General features: G+C 47.1%; 1 protein-coding gene across 1 annotated transcript; it reads right to left on the bottom strand.

The window, feature by feature from the left end:
• Nucleotides 1-6,107: 6,107 nt before the first annotated feature.
• Nucleotides 6,108-16,908, bottom strand: KCNJ2 (potassium inwardly rectifying channel subfamily J member 2). Its single transcript, XM_069799369.1, has 2 exons — nt 16,668-16,908; nt 6,108-11,645 (listed from the first exon to the last, which is right to left on the bottom strand). Exon 2 carries the CDS (start codon nt 11,427-11,429, stop codon nt 10,146-10,148), a length of 1,284 nt encoding a protein of 427 aa, XP_069655470.1. The 5' UTR covers nt 11,430-11,645; nt 16,668-16,908; the 3' UTR covers nt 6,108-10,145.
• Between the last annotated feature and the right edge of the window lie 1,487 nt (nt 16,909-18,395).

Here is an 18,395-nt window from a genome sequence, read left to right as displayed (position 1 = left end):
AGAGTAGATAAAGTTACCTGTAAACGTGTTGGGAAGCTTCCTCCTGAACCGCCATCGGCAGCAACCGTCAGCAATCTTTCCAGGGACATGGAAATATCCGTGGAAGGAAACCTGTGAGATTTGAAGTGGGTGGCGTGAGGCTTTCAAGCAATACATAATTAATGGTATCTCAAATACATGCAAATAATTTACATGTGTAAAAAAATCTCCAAGTCTGAAAACCCAGACTAAGAAAGACTGCGACTGTTTAATCATTTACTGTAATAGCAGTATTGTCATTAAAAAGGCGCCACGATGCGATTCTTGCAGCAGATGAAAAGGAGGGACAATACATGCAGATGCTACTCACATTTTCTCTTCCTGCACTCCCAGTGGTTTAATTTATATCTGATGAGACTACAGTTTTAAGAAGGAGAATGGCACATTAGTCTCACTGGTAATACCGCTCAGGATGAAAGCACTCTCATTATTCGCACTGAAAGATCCAGATTTGCTTAAACAAGAACTGTCACAACATGCTGAGGTCCAGGGATTCCTAAGGGAGCTAGTCTGACATATTTGAAGCTGATTTGCATTAATTTATGAATATTACATAGTCTGTTTGTCCAATGGTTCTAAAGATGTTTAGTCAATGCATACCTTGAGTTAATTCAATAGAAAAACTGTCAGATAATACGCCAAGGGACAGGCACAGCAATTCTAGCAACCCCTCCTCATTAAACACCGGGTGTAAAGAACTGCAGAAGGATTTCATCGCAGGAGTTAATGAGCTATAAATATTGAAAATACTGAGACGCTCCAACTACATTAAAATGTTGCAACTATAAAGGTAAATACCAAATCCACAAGGGTCCTTGAGATCAAAGCCTGGTGAAGAGTGTCACTGGGAGGAGAGAGAAAAGAAGGGGGAAAGAAGGAGAAGGGCAGAAATAAACTCCTGAGCCTGCTGGGAGACAGCTTTGGAAAACTTGAGATAACGACTCTAATACAGCTGCAGCACTGGCTCTAATTAGGATAAATCAGGGCTTCCCTAATTGCTTTTAACCCCCTTGGCTTCTCTGAAAACAGGAGTGACCATGCACAAGGCATGCAGCCCTGTGCTGGAACGCGTGGCACGTGGAGGAGAGCACTGTGACGGGGGTCCGCAGCCTCCTTACCCCGCTGGTACTCTCGGAGGCAATTTCCCATACGGGATCAGATTTGCAGGTTGGCCAGATACAGAGGGATGGAGGGAGGCCAAGGGCACCATGATCTGCAAGAGCATCTGTCTCCATCAGCACATTGCCTTTGCAAAGCAAGATGCAGGTGACATTACGTGCTTCCTCAGTTGAATTAATTGCTTTCCTTTTCCAGATGTTGCTGTTACAATCATCCCAAACCCCTGCAGATAGGTGTCCTTCAGGTGGAGCTACTGAGCGTGCTATAAAGAGCAGATGGAGCATTTTTGCACTCCAGTTGCTTTGAAATGCAGCGTGTGCATTTGAGCTGCTCCATACCTTTATTTGCCCTATTTTCCTTTAAAGTTGGTTTTGGGTTTTTTTTTCCCTTCAGTTAGCTGCTGGGCTTCTTTTTAGAGGGTGGACACCTCTTGCCAAACTCTCTTTCAGAAGGAAGAATGGAATTCCCTCCGTTTCTATCTGTAGATCACAGAGGTATCCTGAGTCAACTGCAGACAGCCAAAGCTCTCTTGCCTAAGGTGTAAACAGAGAAAATACCAACTTTTGATCTGCTTCTACCTTTCCAGCAAAAGTGAAGTCAGTACAAGTATCAACATGGGAAAATGAAAAAAAACAATTTGCTGGTCTGTCTTGCATTCTCTGTGTGCATGCAAAGGACTCGCACAGAACTACAGGGGTAAAGATGGAAATGCTTTGGTTAAAGGTAGACATTCGTCCTTCCTGGGAGCTAGGAGCCACCACACCATTTAAGAATATTAAAAGACTTCAAAAACAGAGCTAAAATGGTATTATTTCTCTGGGTAATCTCTCTGCCCCAGGGTGAGATTCATCCCTGTTCATAAACACCCTGTGCTATTAAACTACCGAAATCTATCCTTTCCTGTTACCAGCCTATTATATCAATTAAATGAAACTCCTATAATGATTTCAGTGGAAGCAGTATCTTGGAGTTTATTAGTCTTGGGCAACCCTAGCAGCCAGATCTTTCTCGAAGCCTAATAATCAAGAAATGTCTTACGTAGTGACCTCAAAGTGCTCTGGTTTGGTTGGTTCTTTATTTATAGCCGAGCATCGGATTTTGCAGGCTGGAGCAGCGGGTTCCCATGGCAGTGGTAGGAGGCTTGGGGAGCACAGCGGCTGTGTCCTTGCTGCTTGTGGACTCCGAGCCTGGATGAAACACAGGCACAGCCAGGAGGCACCTTGCATGCCATGTAATGCAAAATAATTAATGAGTTAATTTGCATATCAAATACAGTTTATGCACAGCAAGATATTTTGCCTTTAAAAAAAAAAAAGTTAGTAAAATATCAATCCTGGAAAGCAAGAGCCTATGGTTTCCTCCCTGCTGCAGCAGGGAAGGTCTCCCCAAGGAGCCAACATGCCTCTTGCAGCAGGAGGGAACAGGGTTTACCTGTGGGGATCCTTCCCCGGCTGCCTGGTTACAAGGAATAACCAGAATAAGGCCAAGTTTGGGGATCTGAGACCTAATACTTGGTTTTGACCTTGGTTCCTGAGTCACCTTGAACTCTGCTGTAGTTGGGAGGTGGAAAGAGGAGGGTATCCATCAGGCACAGGAGATCTGTGCTGCGGCTCGTGACACCCCTTTCCATAGCTTCCCAGCCAGAGTGATTCAGTAGGTATTTCACAGTTTAATGTATATGTCATTTGTATGAGTCTCAATGTAGATTTTTTTTAATAAAACCTGTTTCCAGTATCTCTGGGTTGAAATCCAAGCCAGTAAGAAAAGAAAAGGCAAGAGCCGTTTTTTTGTTTTTGTTTTTTTTTTAGAGAATAATATAAAATGTATATATTGCTGAAACAGGTGTGTTTGTAGCCCCTTCCTGTCCTGCCCACCCAAAACTATAAAATGCATTGGCTTGTATGTAACAACCTGGATTTGCACACTCAAACAAGCTGTAAATGTTGGTGCTAGATTAAAGACTGTACTTCAGAGAAAACTTTGGAAGGAGAAAAAAAAAAAAAGATATTTTCAAGACTCATATTTCATTTTTATATTCTTGAACTTCCTATAATTTCATTGCTTTCCCTTTTCTGTCCTGTCCCCAGACACCGGCAAACCAGCGGAAACATCTCCGCGATCTGCAAGAGAGGACAAAGCAAAGGCAATGCATCAAGCTAAAAAGAGGGAAAGGCTTCAGGTGGCCACAAAGGTTATAAAATGATGTTAACACCTTACAAAATAAAGTCTACCCGAGGCACAAGATAAATGGAAGGATTTAGCTATGGTGTTCGGTTCCATCTGGAGAACTGCCAAAAGCACGGAGCAGCCTGCTGTGGGTCTCAGTGCGATGCGGTAGCCGGTGTTACCGTGTTTGCCTCTGAGGTTCGTGCTGGAGGTGATACGAACGGTTCATGCGATGTTGCTGGTGCTCCCCTGGCAGCGTCTGCTCCTGGGACAGCGTTCCTTCCCCTTCTCCTAATAGAAAAAAAAAAATACAGGTTTGCCACGAGCAGTGACGTGCTTCTGTCGCTTCCCATCTCTCAGAGGCCGTTGTTCCCATGTAGCTGCTCAATTCACAAAGACCTCTTCCTGTTCCCTCACCTGAAACTCTGAAATTTTCAATCTCAGCCTCCACCAAGTGACTCCACAATCATTCAGTTGGTTTTACTCATGCTCTAATTTCCGTGAAATGCCATTGCAGTCGTAGTGGGGTGGTGATCAGAGTTTGGCTTTGCTTGGCGGGTTAGGGAGCGCTGCAGGATTCCTACTTCTCTTTGGCTTCCCCCGTGAGGACGCATGGCTTTTGTGTTTGCCTGTTCTGACTTCCATCACGGCTTCTGAGCTGGGAACGGGTCTAAAGATTGCCAATTCGTTGAATTTAGACATAAGTTTGCAAGCACTTCCAGATCCTGCCTACCTGGAAGCCAGTGGGGGATGTGTTATCTGAGTACAGGTGAAACAGCCCAATACTGGACACCGAAGAGCAAATGGAGAGAGACGCAAAAACCAGTCTGAAAAATTCTACTTTGCAAACTCCCCCCCCCGCCGCCCATTCTATCTCTTACAGATTTACCAAAGTACGAATCCTTACGCTGCTGCCCTGAGGGGTGCAAGAAGCCGTGGAGAGCCCATACGTGCACTGACCCCCCCCAAAAAGCTGACAGCCCCTTCCTCAAAGAGCTGACAAGCCCATCGCACCAGGACACGTGAGCTAATCCAGACAAGGCGGGTGTTGACTCCCAGAGCGCACGTCTCATCCAAAACCTTCCCCGCACGGTGATCTCCACCTGCCAAGAATCCAGAACCATGAAACAGGCTCCCCTGAAGTCACCAGTTTGGTTTAAACATATTGAAAGAATGGCCATTTCTTTAGACATTATTACACATTTTTGCACAGCAACAAAACCAGCAGTCAGCATGCGCTTGGCACGTCAAAGCAGCCAGCAAGCACTGCTAGTTTGGTGAGAAAACTGGGGAAAAAGGCAACAGCTGGTTCATGCAGCTTTCTCTAATTCACCTTCCCATATCCTGCTGCTTCTGGCATGCCAACACCCGCGCTGTTACATCTTCTGTGGCATTTTACTCATGCCGCCCAGATTCAGATAACAGCCACTTGCAGGCTTCATGCTTCCTAGATGCATCCAGGGAAGGAGAACAGTTTAGCTATTACCTTGCTAGCTCCCAGAATATGCTGTCAGTGTTTTGTTGCTATATTTATGCTGACTCCACCTGCGCGGACCAGTGGCCGGCAAGAGAAGGGAAAGGCACCGACAGGAGAGGGTGCTAACGATTTAGGGAACGGGAGCGAGCCAGGCAGATTATGCAGATAGTGGCCCCCGACCCACTGCCCCTGCAGCAAACATCAAAGCCAGGGTCAGATCAGTGAGCGGCTCTCACAGAGGATGCTTTTCAGTAGGGAGAATAAGCAGATCGAGGCTGTGACAGCTAATCTGTATCTCTAAATCCATCCCTGTAATTATGACTATAAGCTTTCCAAGAGACCATTAGATTTGAAAAGTAAATTTGAATTTATAAATGGAGTCCTTCTAGATAGGGTCCAGCTCCATCCGAGGCATCATTTAATAGCTTTACCGACTGATAAAGTTTGAAAGATCAGCGGAGGGGTCAAAACTGCATCGAAATGCTTGACGGCCGTCCTCAGCCCTTGCAGCGTGTTTGATTCCGGTGAGATCAGCAGTTTTGAGCTGAGTCACAGTTGTGCAGCCTCAATATCTGCCCTGGAGGCCACACACAAACAGCGGGAAAGGAGCTTTCCAACGCAGACAAATAAGGGCACAGAGTCTCTTTTCGGTTACTCAAGGCCTGTCCCCGTTACGTTTCCCCGTCCCGTTCCACAAAACCCCAGCTCCACGCTTGTGACAGCAGGCTCAGCACTCCAGACCAGCGAGGCATGTATGAAGATTACAGTGAGCGTGTTTGGAATTGAGCTGAGGAGCAACGTTTCGATAAGGGGATGTTCCAGGCAGACATGAAACGTGGGGATTTGAAGATGAGTTTCCTGCTTAATTTTTTAATCCCTTTCCAAATCTTTCAATGCGCTTGCTTATGCTCTGTGTTTTCATTTCCTCCCCTCACTCCCTCCCCGCCCCCTTCCCCTGCTTTGTAGTTTATGCAGACTTTGAGCTTTTTTTTCCATTTCATACAACTTCTAGCTGATGATCGGGAGCTCTGCAGTTCAAGGTATGACCTTAAGAAAGACCCTCAGACTCTCTGGGGCAGATCTTCCTTTGGTGCAAGGTGCCTTACACCCCACCGTGTTTGTGTTCTCATCTGGGAAATAATGATGGTATCACCTTTCCTCCCGCCTTTTGTCAAGGGAGAGAACGACCTGTCTCTTCCCAAAGTGCTTCAGACAACGACTGTGCTCAGACAGCCATAAACACACCTATATAATAACCTCCAGACCCATCTCCCCAGTTCGTTTACATACATGGTGCACACATCGCTTCATTCCCAATTTTTTTTTTATTTATTTAGAAATAATAAAATAAGACATAATATATAAAAATCTGTACAATCCACAATTTGTGCAGTACATTAGGAAGACTTCGATACAAAAAGGCTGCAAACAGGAAAATAGTAATGGACAACTGTCAGATGCCTAGATTGTTCACCTTACAATAGCTGCAGGCCAAAAGTCATTACAAAATCAGTATCTCGTTGGCTGTGGGATGGCAACTATGCAGCACCCTTCTACTTTACAACGGTTGTGAGCAGCCATAATTTAAAGACATTACAGTACTTCTCAGTTTTACCTTGTAATCCATTATGAAAAAGAAGACCTAAGAGAACAAATAAAATATCTGGCCCCTTTGTCTTTTCCGAGAAGAGCGAGTGCTAAGCTAACAACGTAGAAGTTTCTCATGGCTGGGAGAGAGTATCTTTAAACACAGCTAGTAAGTAATGATTTCTGCCCTTGCTACTTAACGAAGGACAGCTCGCACGGAAGAGACAGAGGAAAGAAGCGGTCCATCCCCACCTGCCTCGGAAATGCTTTTTGTCACTGTACGCAGTATTATGTTTTAGACAATGTGTCTCATTCAAGTATTTTCAGGGAAGGGCAGAAATAACATATTCCCCCCCAGACCCTAAGCGAAATACAGTATAAACCTTCTGTGCGAGCCGGTTGAGCCAACTTTATCCTCGATAAAGAGGCCGAACCAACGGCTGTTGGAGTCTGCGGGTAGAGCTCAGTCAGTTTAAAGGGCCCCCAAGTAAGCATCAGCTTGGCATCAGCTTGGCCCAGGATCATCGGGAACTGAAGAAACGCTGTCAGTCACTGTATAGTCCTTAAAAATAACAACATTTTTTAAAATTACTAACCCAATTTGCTGCTGCAGAAGTGTGCTACAATAGTCTGTCCTATGCCGGGCTTACCACGGCGTGATGAGAAATACAGAAATGATGGACAAGGGGGAAGGGTACCATGGAGTGTACATTGCAGGTTTCTTTCTAGCAGCTTCCCGGAGCCAGAGGCTGAGTGCAATTCTGCAATGTAGGATTCAATCGGCAAAGACAAAGGGTTATTAAAAAAAAAAAAAAGAAAAAGAATGCGGCAGAGAGTGTAATGGATTACCTCAATGCACACCCTTGACAAGACTAGCACTCGGAAAGCTGGTAACTTTTAAAAATGCCAGTAACTAGAACATGTTTTCAAATTAAAAGTCCATGCTTAAAAATAAATAAAGAGAAGTTCATAGCATTAGGAATCCTATAAGGCTTGCAAGTATTTGCTAAAAATCATGCTAACCGGTAGCATCTAGGTACTAGCTAGCCGAGACTGCCGAGCAGAATTTATACTTTTTGTGGCCTTTTCTTTTTCTTCTTCTCCTTGTCCTCCTTTACAGACTTCTATTTACATTTGGCTTTAAATATGAAAATACTTGATAAACTTTATAAAATGTACATTTTAAAAATATTTCTGAAAAACTGACTTGAAAAACAAAACAAAACAAAACAAAAACCCCAAAACCTCTGCACCAGAAATGTTAAGGGGGAGGGGATTTTTTTTTTTATTTTTTTTTAACCTCTGAATTTCTTTTGCTTTAAAGAAACAAGCTGAATCCTGCATTTCCCGTCCCCCATCTCTCATCCCTCCCTCAAATATCTCAAGTATCATTTAGCGGGAACACTGTGCACCTGGGGGATGCCGACCTGGAGAACAGGTCCCCTTTCTCCCAGTCAGCCTCCCTTTTCCATCCCTTCCCCGTTGTGTTTTCATGCACCCTCTGTTTCACTGAATACTCTTTGGTTTAGTTATTTTCCTTTTACAAGAATATCACAATAGCAGCACTAGCAGCACTCAGTTGTCTTCACTACTGTTGACCCAGAAACTGCAATCAAGTCACCTTTATATGTTCAGCCTTTCCTCTCTTTTACATCCCCCCACCCCAGTAACAGCCTTAGTACTTGCACTTAATCATCTACCCTCTCTAGTAGCCAAATCGATGTTTACAATGTCAAATTTCCACAGTTTCGAACCCACCCACTGAAGATACCATCTTATCAGAAAACCATTTCATTGCAGGCATTTCTTTCAGGCAGGGCTGGAAGGGGCCAGAGGCCTTCACAGATATCTGTTTGCAGAAGACGTTAGACCTAGAACAAGCTGTTTTTTAATGGCATACAGTGATCCAATACTGCAAGAGTTGACTAGGATTATCGTGTCCGTCCCCCCCCCCCACCCCTCTCCACCTGCCCCTAGGGAGCGGGCGTGAAGCGCTGGTTCGCCGTCTCCTTGATCTTAGAGGCACAGAGAATTTACAGCCTTCTGGGCGAAGGACCCAAAATACCGCTAGAGCCAGAGCTTCCCTGAAGGTCACCAGATCTGCTCCGAGCTCGGCGCCACGTCTCGTCCGCTGACCGCTCGGTTGGCGTTTGCTGGGGAGAGGAGGCAGGAGACGGCCCTCACTTTGCAGCCTCGTCCTCCCTGAATAATCCCTCTCTAAACGAGGTGGAAACCATGCTTTTTCTGACACCTTTGCCCTGCTGAAGAGAAGCTTTTTTTTTTTTTTTTACAAAACGCTCCAATCCCTGTGCCCTTCTTTCTCTTTTCCTCCCCGTGACCCTCTCCCTTCCTCTTCAAAAAACCCTCTTCCTGGGGATTTCTCTATCGCTCGGCTCATCTGCCCCTAAACGCCGGCCTCTAGCATCGATCAGCAGCTTTGCGTGTCCCTGGCAGAGCTGAACTGGTAACACAACGGCAGCCAAGGGGCCGGGGTCAGACGCCTGCAGCACACGGAGGATGGCTCAGTTTTCGGGAGGCTGAGGTTCTCGCGCCGGTTTGGGAACGTGCGCGCTAACACTTGACCCTCTGCTGCTGTCCGGCTCGGCGAGCGACCGGCAAAGACAGAGGTTTGCTCGTTTGTTTTCCCCCGACTGCGTTTCTCCTTACAGGAAAAGAAAGGAATTTATTTCCCCAGAGAAGAGCAGGGGGAAAGGGGAGGAGTCCTAGCTCACTTTAGATCTGAGTCTTAAGCTTTTAGAATAAGGTGCAAAAGAAAGGTCTTAAAAAGAGAAGGAAGAAAAAAAAAATCAAAACAAAACAAAAAAGTGTCTGAGGTTTGAAATATTTTTGTTTAAAGCAGCCTGTTCCTTTTTTTTTTTCCTTTTTTTTTTTTTTTTAAATAAACTCCGCTGTGCAAAACTGTGCATTTTCTTTGGTATCCATTTAGGTAGTTTTAACTTAGTACTTTTTCTATGTATATATATATTTTATTTCATTTTTTCCTTTAGACAGAGAATTAAATTCTCCCCCCAAAAATCATAATTTTGCTGGAGGCTACTGATTGGCCTGATATTACATAATGCCCCTTATGTAATTGGAAAGAGAGAAATTGATTCTAGCTATCAAACTACTGGCCTCAAAAGGAGTTTAGACTTTCTGGCAACATTGGCCTCTCTGAAGTGATCATGAGCTTTTCAACTCAAAAAGTTCAACACTGACTTTTTTTTTTTTTAAATTACACAAGAGAAAATAAAAACTACACTGCAACAAAAATAACCATTTGTGTTCATGTAGTTAGCAGCAGCTTTTTAAAAAATAATTATAATAATAATAATAAGGCAGATTCTTGCCTTTGTTATGCCATTAAAAACATTCTTGTTCCCTAGAGAGAAGCATTCTGGAAAAAGTTGAAAAAAAATAATAATAACCCAACCAAAGCTTGCCTGCAAGTTCAAGTTTTGTAAAAAAATATATACATAATTTATTCTACAACATATGTGCCTTCTGTTCATACTTAGACATGTTTAGTGCTTTGTGTTTAGAGTTCATTTTCTGTCATCCCTCCTCTGAGGACAGCCCTAAAACCAGCCCGGGTTTCTCAGGTCTGCTTGCCTTCACACCACTCTTCAACAGTACCGTTGTCTGAAAACTGTTCTGGGCCAACTTCTCAGGTCAATGTGCCTTTGACCGATAGATGTATTTTATTTGGTTTTTTTTTTTTTCCTTTCAACCAAAAGAGAGAGGAAGAGTTTGTCAGTCATATTTCCGACTCCCGCCGTAGCGGCCGTGGCTCTAGAGGCACCCCTGCTTGGTTGTGGTGGTCCATGTCCGGGTGGGTGTCTGTGCTCATGCTCTCAGGCACCCCAGTGTCAATCTCATCCTCCTCTTTGCTGGTGAGGGCTACTTCGTTCTCGTAGCAAAAGGAGTTTGCGTTCGAGAGAATGTATTTCTTTTCTGCTAAGTCTCTGGCACTGCAGATGGGTGTGTTGGGCACTTCGTATGTTTTGTGGAACCTCGAGTAGTCCACTTTGTAGTAGTTTTTCTCTTCAAAGAGTACAGGCTCGTAGCGGTGGCCCCAGAGGATTTCGTTTGCCAGATATGAGCTACGGCACTGGGTAGTCATGGCGGTAGCTTCCACCATGCCCTCTAATATTACTACAATTTCAAAGTCAGCATTGTCCATGTCTTGTTTGCTCAAGTCATACAAAGGACTGTCTTCATCTATTTCATGTACTATCGTAATGGGGGAGACCAGAAATATGCGGTCTATTCCGCTGTCAAACCCTACGTTGATGTCTATTTGATCCAAGGGGATGTACTCCCCTTCCGACGTGATCCTGGATTTGAGGAGCTGCGCTCGCACGTGTGCCTCGACCAAGTGGCTTTTCCTCAGGTTTCCAACGCGCCACATCAGGCACAGTTTTCCATCTCTCATGGCCACTACGGCATTGTGGCTGAAGACTAGAGTTTCATTTCTCTTTTTTGGCTTGGCCATCTTTGCCATGACGGCACCAATGATGAAGGCATCAATGATGCAGCCTACTATAGACTGGAAAACCACCATGAAAACTGCGATGGGGCACTCGTCTGTGACGCACCTGAAGCCATAGCCGATCGTGGTCTGGGTCTCAATGGAGAACAGAAAGGCTGCGGTGAAACTGCTCACTTGAGAGACGCAAGGTTTGCTATTTTCTTGATTCTCCAGATCCCCATGCAACAGTGCAATCAACCAAAACACACAGCCAAAAAAAAGCCAGGAGAGGATGAAAGTCAGGCAGAAGATAACTAGCATCCACCTCCAGCGGATGTCCACGCAAGTGGTGAAGATGTCTGCCAGGTATCGCTGTCCCTTCTCACCCACGTTAATAAACTGGACGTTGCAGTGGCCATCTTTTTTGACAAAGCGGCTCCTGCATTGCTGTCTGGTATGTACCTTACTCTTTCCATTCCCAAAGCCGTTGGCAACGGCCATGGTTGCCAGCTTCATGCCGTCCTCTTCCGAAGACACGATGCTGTAGCGGTTGGTTCGCACGCTGCCCATCACTACTGCTGTGGACTGAGGTGCTTCTGCTTTAGAAAACAGTCTAAGTTTCTGCAAAACCCTTTGGAGAAACAGTTTTGAAAGTTCTAGAGGAACACACACACACAGAAAAACTGGGGAGAGGCTGGAGTCCCCAAAAGCCCTTGGATCAACCAAGGACAGTCTTCTGGCATGCAGAGTTAGCTTAACAAGTAACCGTCATAGAGAGGGCATGGTCTGCAAGAGAAAGAGAAATGTCGTATTAGATCTTGGAGGAAAAGGATAAGGCATCAAACCTGAAAGAATCAAGTCAAACGTCTCCTGTGGACCTGCAGGAGGTTTCCTTATTCTTAATGACAGCATTTTCTGGAATGCATAATGTGCGCAGTTGTATATTGACAGACGTGACATCATTACTACAAAGAAGGCATCACTCTTCCCGAGGGAAGGCACTGAAGTGATCATGTCACACAAGTCTCTGAGCAATATTCACCTTAAAGCTGGACATGCAAAGAATCTATCTACTATTTACAACTGTGCTTTCTGTTTATTTTGAAACAAACAATTAGCATTAACATCCATCTGTTTGAACATAAATACTGAAGCAGTTTTTAGTGACATACAATGTGTCTGTCTCCTGGACTGTTTTACCTATGAGAAACAAGGGAGCGTGCAAAAAGGAAGATGACGTGTACTGAGAAAAGCAATAAACTTGGAAAATGCAAATGTCCGTGATTTCCATGAAATTACATTGCATATAACTTTTTTTTTTTTAAATTAAGCTAGAAAAAGGAGTTGTGTATGCTTTGCAAGTGGCAGGAATAAGGGCTGCCTTAGTTCCTCTTTAACTCTATAAACTCATTGGGATCTGTGTATTTTTTATGCTCCCATTAGGCTTAAGTCCTATGAAGCAAACTAAACCTTCTAATGACCCTCATCTGCTCCTGCTAACGCAACTAGCAAAAGGCTACAACAGAGTAGGACCAGCCGAATGTCTTTGTAACACCTTTGGTGGCAAGTACCAGCGCCTTCCCCTCCGGAGCCTGAGGCAGCCAGTTCCATCTCCAATGGGGAACAGCTCGGGGCGTCCCGTGGGTCTTAAATGTCAGCAATTAAGACTCAGCAGAGAGGCTACAAAACCTTCTTCCTCAGGGTAGAAGCCACCAAACTTGTTTCAGGGAGGTCTGGCTTAGACCCAGGTTTGGCTTTTAACAAGTGCGTCATCCATTAAGTCGTGTACTGTATATCAGGAAATGTAATTGAAATACTGCAGAGGAGAAGAGATGCATTAATTCAACTGCTCCATCCACGCATGCACCCCACGGAGGAAATAAACCTAAAACCGAGTGATGAGGAATGTCTGCTGTCCATTTGCCATAGGAGAGGAGATGTCGGTACCATTTACAGTAGCAGGGGATTAAATCGCGATGCTCTTTGTAAATCGATATTATCAAAACTCATCTGAGTGTCCAAAACCCAACAAAACTGCAACTGCAAAGGAGCACAACCTCTGCCCATGAACCGGCTTCAGCGCTCTGTGGCTCTTCCTCTGATTCGTATCTGACAACAGCTGTAGATAAGAGTTTCTCTCCTTTCCCCAAAACAGCCCCTAAAGCCCTGCAGAGGTGTTCCAAAAAACTTGAGGGATTTCAAACAGTTTCTCAGCCCTCCCACATCCTTCAACCACATTACAAGGGCTTTAGGTCAGCAAACACTTGTTAGGAAAAGAGCAGGTGACAAACAGAAAACATCATGCTCGCAGTTACATGCGGGATGGTTTTCCCTCTAGAATCTCTTTAGGGTTTACTTTTACCTTCTCTTTTTTCCTCACTTCTGTTTGTTGTGCAAGAATGCGTCCCAACGCCTACTTGCTGAGATTAGTCATCTGTGACTTCAGCGGCGTACAAGACATTTTGGCAGCTTTTGATAGGTTCGGTAATGCCCGGTTTTGAGTACGGATCTCAGCAATGTAGGCTCACAGTACAGCTGCCCTCTTTCTTATCTGACTATCTTGCCTACACTGTGTAAGGATTCACTTTTTCCCCCCTCACACCTTTTTGATCATGGGGTTTCTCATTCCCGTCAGGATATCGTTCTCAAAAATACAAAGGAATTCTTTTAATGCTCACTTAAATTATTTTTCTTGGCTGAAAAATACTTTTATTAGAAACCTGAACACAGGGGGGAAGTGAAATTACTGTTAATACGTTCCACGCAAAAAAACTTCTTGAAAAACCATTGCATTGGTCTGCAAATCGATCACTTTTATAAACCACATCCTATAATCGCAGTCATGTTCGATTTCCACATTCAAAGTCTTGTTTTGTTCCAAGCTGATGGAAACACACAGCCTAGGAAACAGTTTATTTTGAAGTCTTTTTTTTTTTTTTTCCCCCTGCATTGTCTCTTGGATTTTAGAGGAAAACTTGTGGTGGAGGGAAAGATAAGCTGTAAAGTCTCAAGTGTCTGAATATGCAGCTCCCCCCACAAAAGTCTTGACCCGAGGGCATTTGTTTGAATTCCACAAATCACTGAAATCGTAATGCCAGCTTCCTGCGGCGAGCGGGCTGCATTTGGAAGTTTGGGACCCAAATTAGGTATCGTATATTGTCATACTCCTACTCCGAATGGCTGAGCACCTTCTACCTACTGTACCTCGCACCGCATTTCTCCTTCCTAGCTGCACGCTGTCGGTGCTCTGCCCTTGGGAACGGACCTGCCCCGATTTGGCTCTAATGATCCTTAAACTCGGGGGTATGCCTGGGAGCACCCTGTGCTACCTTTACACGCTACCTGAAGTTTATACAACAAAGCTCTGGCATGCTCCACCGCAGCACAGATATCTTCTTTCTTTTACAGCCCAACTTGCCTCTCTTCCTTGCAAGCGCTCGGAGCGGGGAGGATGCCGGGATGGGAGCACCACCAGCACCGTGCGCAGGGACCAGCCGGTGCAACGCAGCATCCACTGGCTGCCTGATCACACACCTGACTGGCATTCCTCCTGACTTTCCCAACCAGTTTCAATAGAGGTTTCCCCCCCACCCCCCAAATCCCAGAAACAATCAAACTAGCGTGAAAATCGAACGGTACTTCTTATTTGGCTAATCCACCTGCTGCTCAAAGGCAAACCAAGTTTGCCACCCTGCCACCCCACCCCATTAGCAGTTGTTGGTGGCACCAAAGATGCCAAACTAGTGTGGGACCAGCCCTGCAATCCTCACCAGACAAAAGAAGCCAGCCCAGAACCCACCAACCAACCCAAATCTTTATACAATTGGGCCCAACGCGCTGCAGCCAGGCACACACACACACACGCAGCTGTAAATTCAGTCATCACTAGGTGTGTTATTAATTCAGGCTACCTTTCCTGCTGGAATTGAATACAAGACTAGAGCAATGCAGCTTGTAATTACCAGCCCTGGCACCGACGCAGCATTACCAGGAAGGGATGAGATGGGATGGGAGAGTCCTGGGCTTGCTCTGCTATGAGGGGATGCTTGGAGGAGCAGAGAAAAACGGGGCTGTGCTGCATATCTGCAGCATTTCTGAACCAACGTTATTGGAAATGCCGCGATGAGAAGCCCAAACCCTCGCTTTCCCCTTAGCAAGCATCCCCCTCGAGACCTCCCCCCCCAGCAAAGACGCTCACGTCGCGTGTCTAAACTCCCCAACGAACAGCTCGAAGCGAATTTGTGCGGAAGGTTTAGTACCGAGCAAAAACTCTGAAGTGCCAAAAGAGTGGGGGCGGGGGGGGGGAGAGGAGAGGAGCACTAACGAGCGCTTGGAGCAGTTATTCCCAGGCTGACGCCACGCAGCCCTGCAGAATGAGCCGGGCACATGTTGCTAAGAGAGAACCAGCACTACCTTAGCCAAACGCCTTTCCCTGCTGCTCTTAGTAAACAGAACAAAGGAGTTACTCGCCCCAGCGAAGCCTGTTCCCACAGTCCCTGCTCCATCGCTGCCGGGTATGGCCACCCCTGTAACCTTTCTCCAGACCCCCGCATTACTTATAAGTCATTCCCCAGGGCTTCTCCGCTGGTTTGAGTAGGAGTCAAGTTACACAAAGTGAGCTGTCTTCAGGAGAAGGATCTGTCCTTCGCCATCAGGCAGTGTGTGTGGGGGAAAATAAGGAAGAAAGGAAAAAAAAAAAAAAGCAGATGATGTAGGGAAATGGGTGCAAAGAAATAGGAGAAAGGAAAGGACAAGTGGCTTTTTGCATCTGCTGTCCGGTGAAGGAGAGGGGTTTAGGATATTTCTAGCTGATGACAAAATAACTACAAGTGAAATAGTCATCACCAGGGGGTGTACTTGATGCACCAGCTGGGAGGATGGAAAAGCAAACAAGTGTAAAGGTAAGGCTGAACCAGAAACAAGTGCCGGCTGCCTGCAGGGTGGAAAGGTGGCAGCAGGCTGGGAGAGGACCAAGATGGGGGTCCTGGCTCAGCCCGGGCCACCGGCATGGCCCCAGCCCAGGCACCTGCGGGTCCCCGCCTGCCCCAACCCCAGGAAGATGACAAAGCAGCCACCAAAGCCCCGCAAATAAATCTGCCATCTCTTATCAGTATTTTTTCCTTTAACTGTCATGAACTAAGTTGAAACAATACAGCCTCTTCACAGGCTCCCCAGCTGCAACGGCTTTTTTTTTTTTTTTTTCTTTCTTCCTAGTTTTTTTGGCTAGGCTGATTAAAAATAAAGACGCTCCCCCGTTTTGCATACTGCCAATGAATGAAGTTACAGGTTCGTTTCACACCCCTCTCAAACATTTTGGACACTCCTTTCGCAAACACGCATCTGATCTCTAAGACTTGATACTTTTGACCTCTCCCTTGTAGAGGAAACGGCAGGCGAGAAGAATGGAAAGGGATGGAGCGGTGCTACTTCTGCGACACGGAGTTGTCATGCAAACTTCCAGCCCTTCCCCAGAATAAAATATCGCGGGGCGGAGGGGAGGGAAGGGGGGGGAGCAGCTGGTGCATGGAAAGTTATGAACATAAACAGATGCTGCAAGCAGATGCTCGAGTGTTCCCAGCATACCTATCTAATTATTTTAGGCACTGAGAATAGCTCGTGGACGGTGCATGAGAATGCAGGAGTTCCCCCTCCAACCGGCTATGCCCAAGCATTTGCAAGACATCGACCGACAAGGAAAGCTCTCTCTCGGCACCCAGACGGCTACCCTACCCCTGAAAACCAGGCTGGCTATTCGGGAGGCGACCGGGTGGGCTTCTTAAATAAATCTAAAAAGAAGGCGCTCCTTACCTGCCTTAAAGGAGGTGCTTAGAGAGTTAAAAGGCTGTAAGATCCAGCGGCTGGAGAGGAGAGGAGGCTGGGGGGGGGGGACGACAAACACGGGATGGACGAGGAATGAAAAGGGGGGGGAAAAAAAAAAATAAAACCCCACGCAGCAAGGCAATCCCCGGGGGTTGCCCGCCGGCCTCCGCCGCCCCGCTCGCAACTGAGCCACTCAATGAGCCGCGGCCCCTTTTTTTGCTGGGGCGGCCATGGGATGTTTAATAGCGGCCCCGGCGGCCCCGCCCACCCAGCTCAGTCCCCACCAATAGGAAACCGGCGGAGGGGCGGGACCGAGCCCAACCCGCGCCCGGGGGGTCGGGGGAGAAGCTTTGAGGAGAGATGGCGGGGCCCTGGGGGGGGGGCTGAGGAGAAGGGGGGGATAGGGAGGGTGTTGGGGCTTGGGGGGGGGGTCTACGGGGTGGAGGGTCCTTGGGGGTGTTGGGGAGGATGGGGGGGACGCCTCGGTGCTGGGGGGAGGGTGGTTGGGGGGGTGAGGTGGGGGGGGAGAAGGGCCGCGGTGCTCCCCACGCCTCAGGCCGGTGCCCTCCGGTTGCGCCCTCCGGGTATCGATTCGACACCCTCCGCGGCGAGAAAGGATTTTGCAAGGCTTCGCGGGGAACTTTGCCCGGAGAAAGGTCCCGGGTGGGATCTCCGCGCCCTGCGGGGCTAACGCGCGAGGCCCCGCGGGGCGCAGAGAGACCCCTGGGGGAGAGAGAAGGGGGGTTGTTCTTTCTGTTGCTTTCTTGGTTTGGGTGAAGAGGAACGCTAAGGTGCAGGGCATCTCGTCACGAAAACGCCTGAGCCTCACACGCACGAGAAGCGAGCTGAGCGTACCGCAGCGCGGCTACTGAACTTAACATCCCTCTCTTTCACCGAAATCGAACGTCCCTTCCGAAACGAGAGCTGTGATCCCTGAGCTGAGATCTTGTGGAGCGGGGCTGGAAGCAAGAGAAGCATTTGCCTGGCTGCAGTACGCAGGATCCCTTTCTTTGTTCCGTAGATCACCTGTGGCAGCTCGATCAGCCGGCTGGCTGGCCGTGGCTGGAATACGCAGAAATCAAAATGATTTTTAATAGCTTGTCCTCCCTACGGTGGACGTGGCCTAAGACAAAGAAAACAAGGATGAAATGTCTGGCTGGGAGCCTTGCAGGAACAAAAACAGCCTTGTAAGCACAGCCTGAAGTTTGCCAAACTCCAGCTCTGATGGACAGTGCAGGGGTGTTAGTTTCCGAGGCAGGTGTCCGCTGCTGCAACGGGCTCCTGCCGCCCTCGGAAAAGGCGAGTTCCCGAGTGCTAACAGCTGAAATGCAGCAGGGAGCCCCTGCGTGCTGTGCTGGAAAACTAAGAGCGAAGGTGACTGCCGAATGCAAGGGTTGCAGACCGCACAAGGCTTAAGAAATTGGCGCCAACACCTTGAATTGCAACCCAGGACTGCAACGGGAACCTCTGCAACAACCCGGAGAACGGGTCCTGGGGATGCTTCTGGGACAAGACAGCGTTAATCAGCAGTCAGGTCTTCTGCTTGGAGCTGCTGCTCTCCTCCGGGGAGCTTCCTTACAATGTCCAGAGCAGGCTCTAAATATGATTCCCTGCTTTCCACAGCAATGCCGGTGCCCGCAGTCACTCGTAGTTGCTTAACCTGCCCTCCTCCTCCTCCTCGTTCGTTTCGTAAGTTGACATTAGCTGTCTTTAAAT

Source organism: Haliaeetus albicilla, chromosome 12 (assembly GCF_947461875.1).
Source record: "Haliaeetus albicilla chromosome 12, bHalAlb1.1, whole genome shotgun sequence".
Classification (NCBI taxonomy): Eukaryota; Metazoa; Chordata; class Aves; order Accipitriformes; family Accipitridae; genus Haliaeetus; species Haliaeetus albicilla.
The sequence above is the reverse complement of the archived record's forward strand: the minus strand, read 5'-3'. Positions and strand labels throughout refer to the sequence as shown.

Bases quoted from the DNA above. Each gene is read 5' to 3' on its own strand.
- KCNJ2 (XM_069799369.1), bottom strand. From the start codon at position 11,429: ATGGGCAGCGTGCGAACCAACCGCTACAGCATCGTGTCTTCGGAAGAG.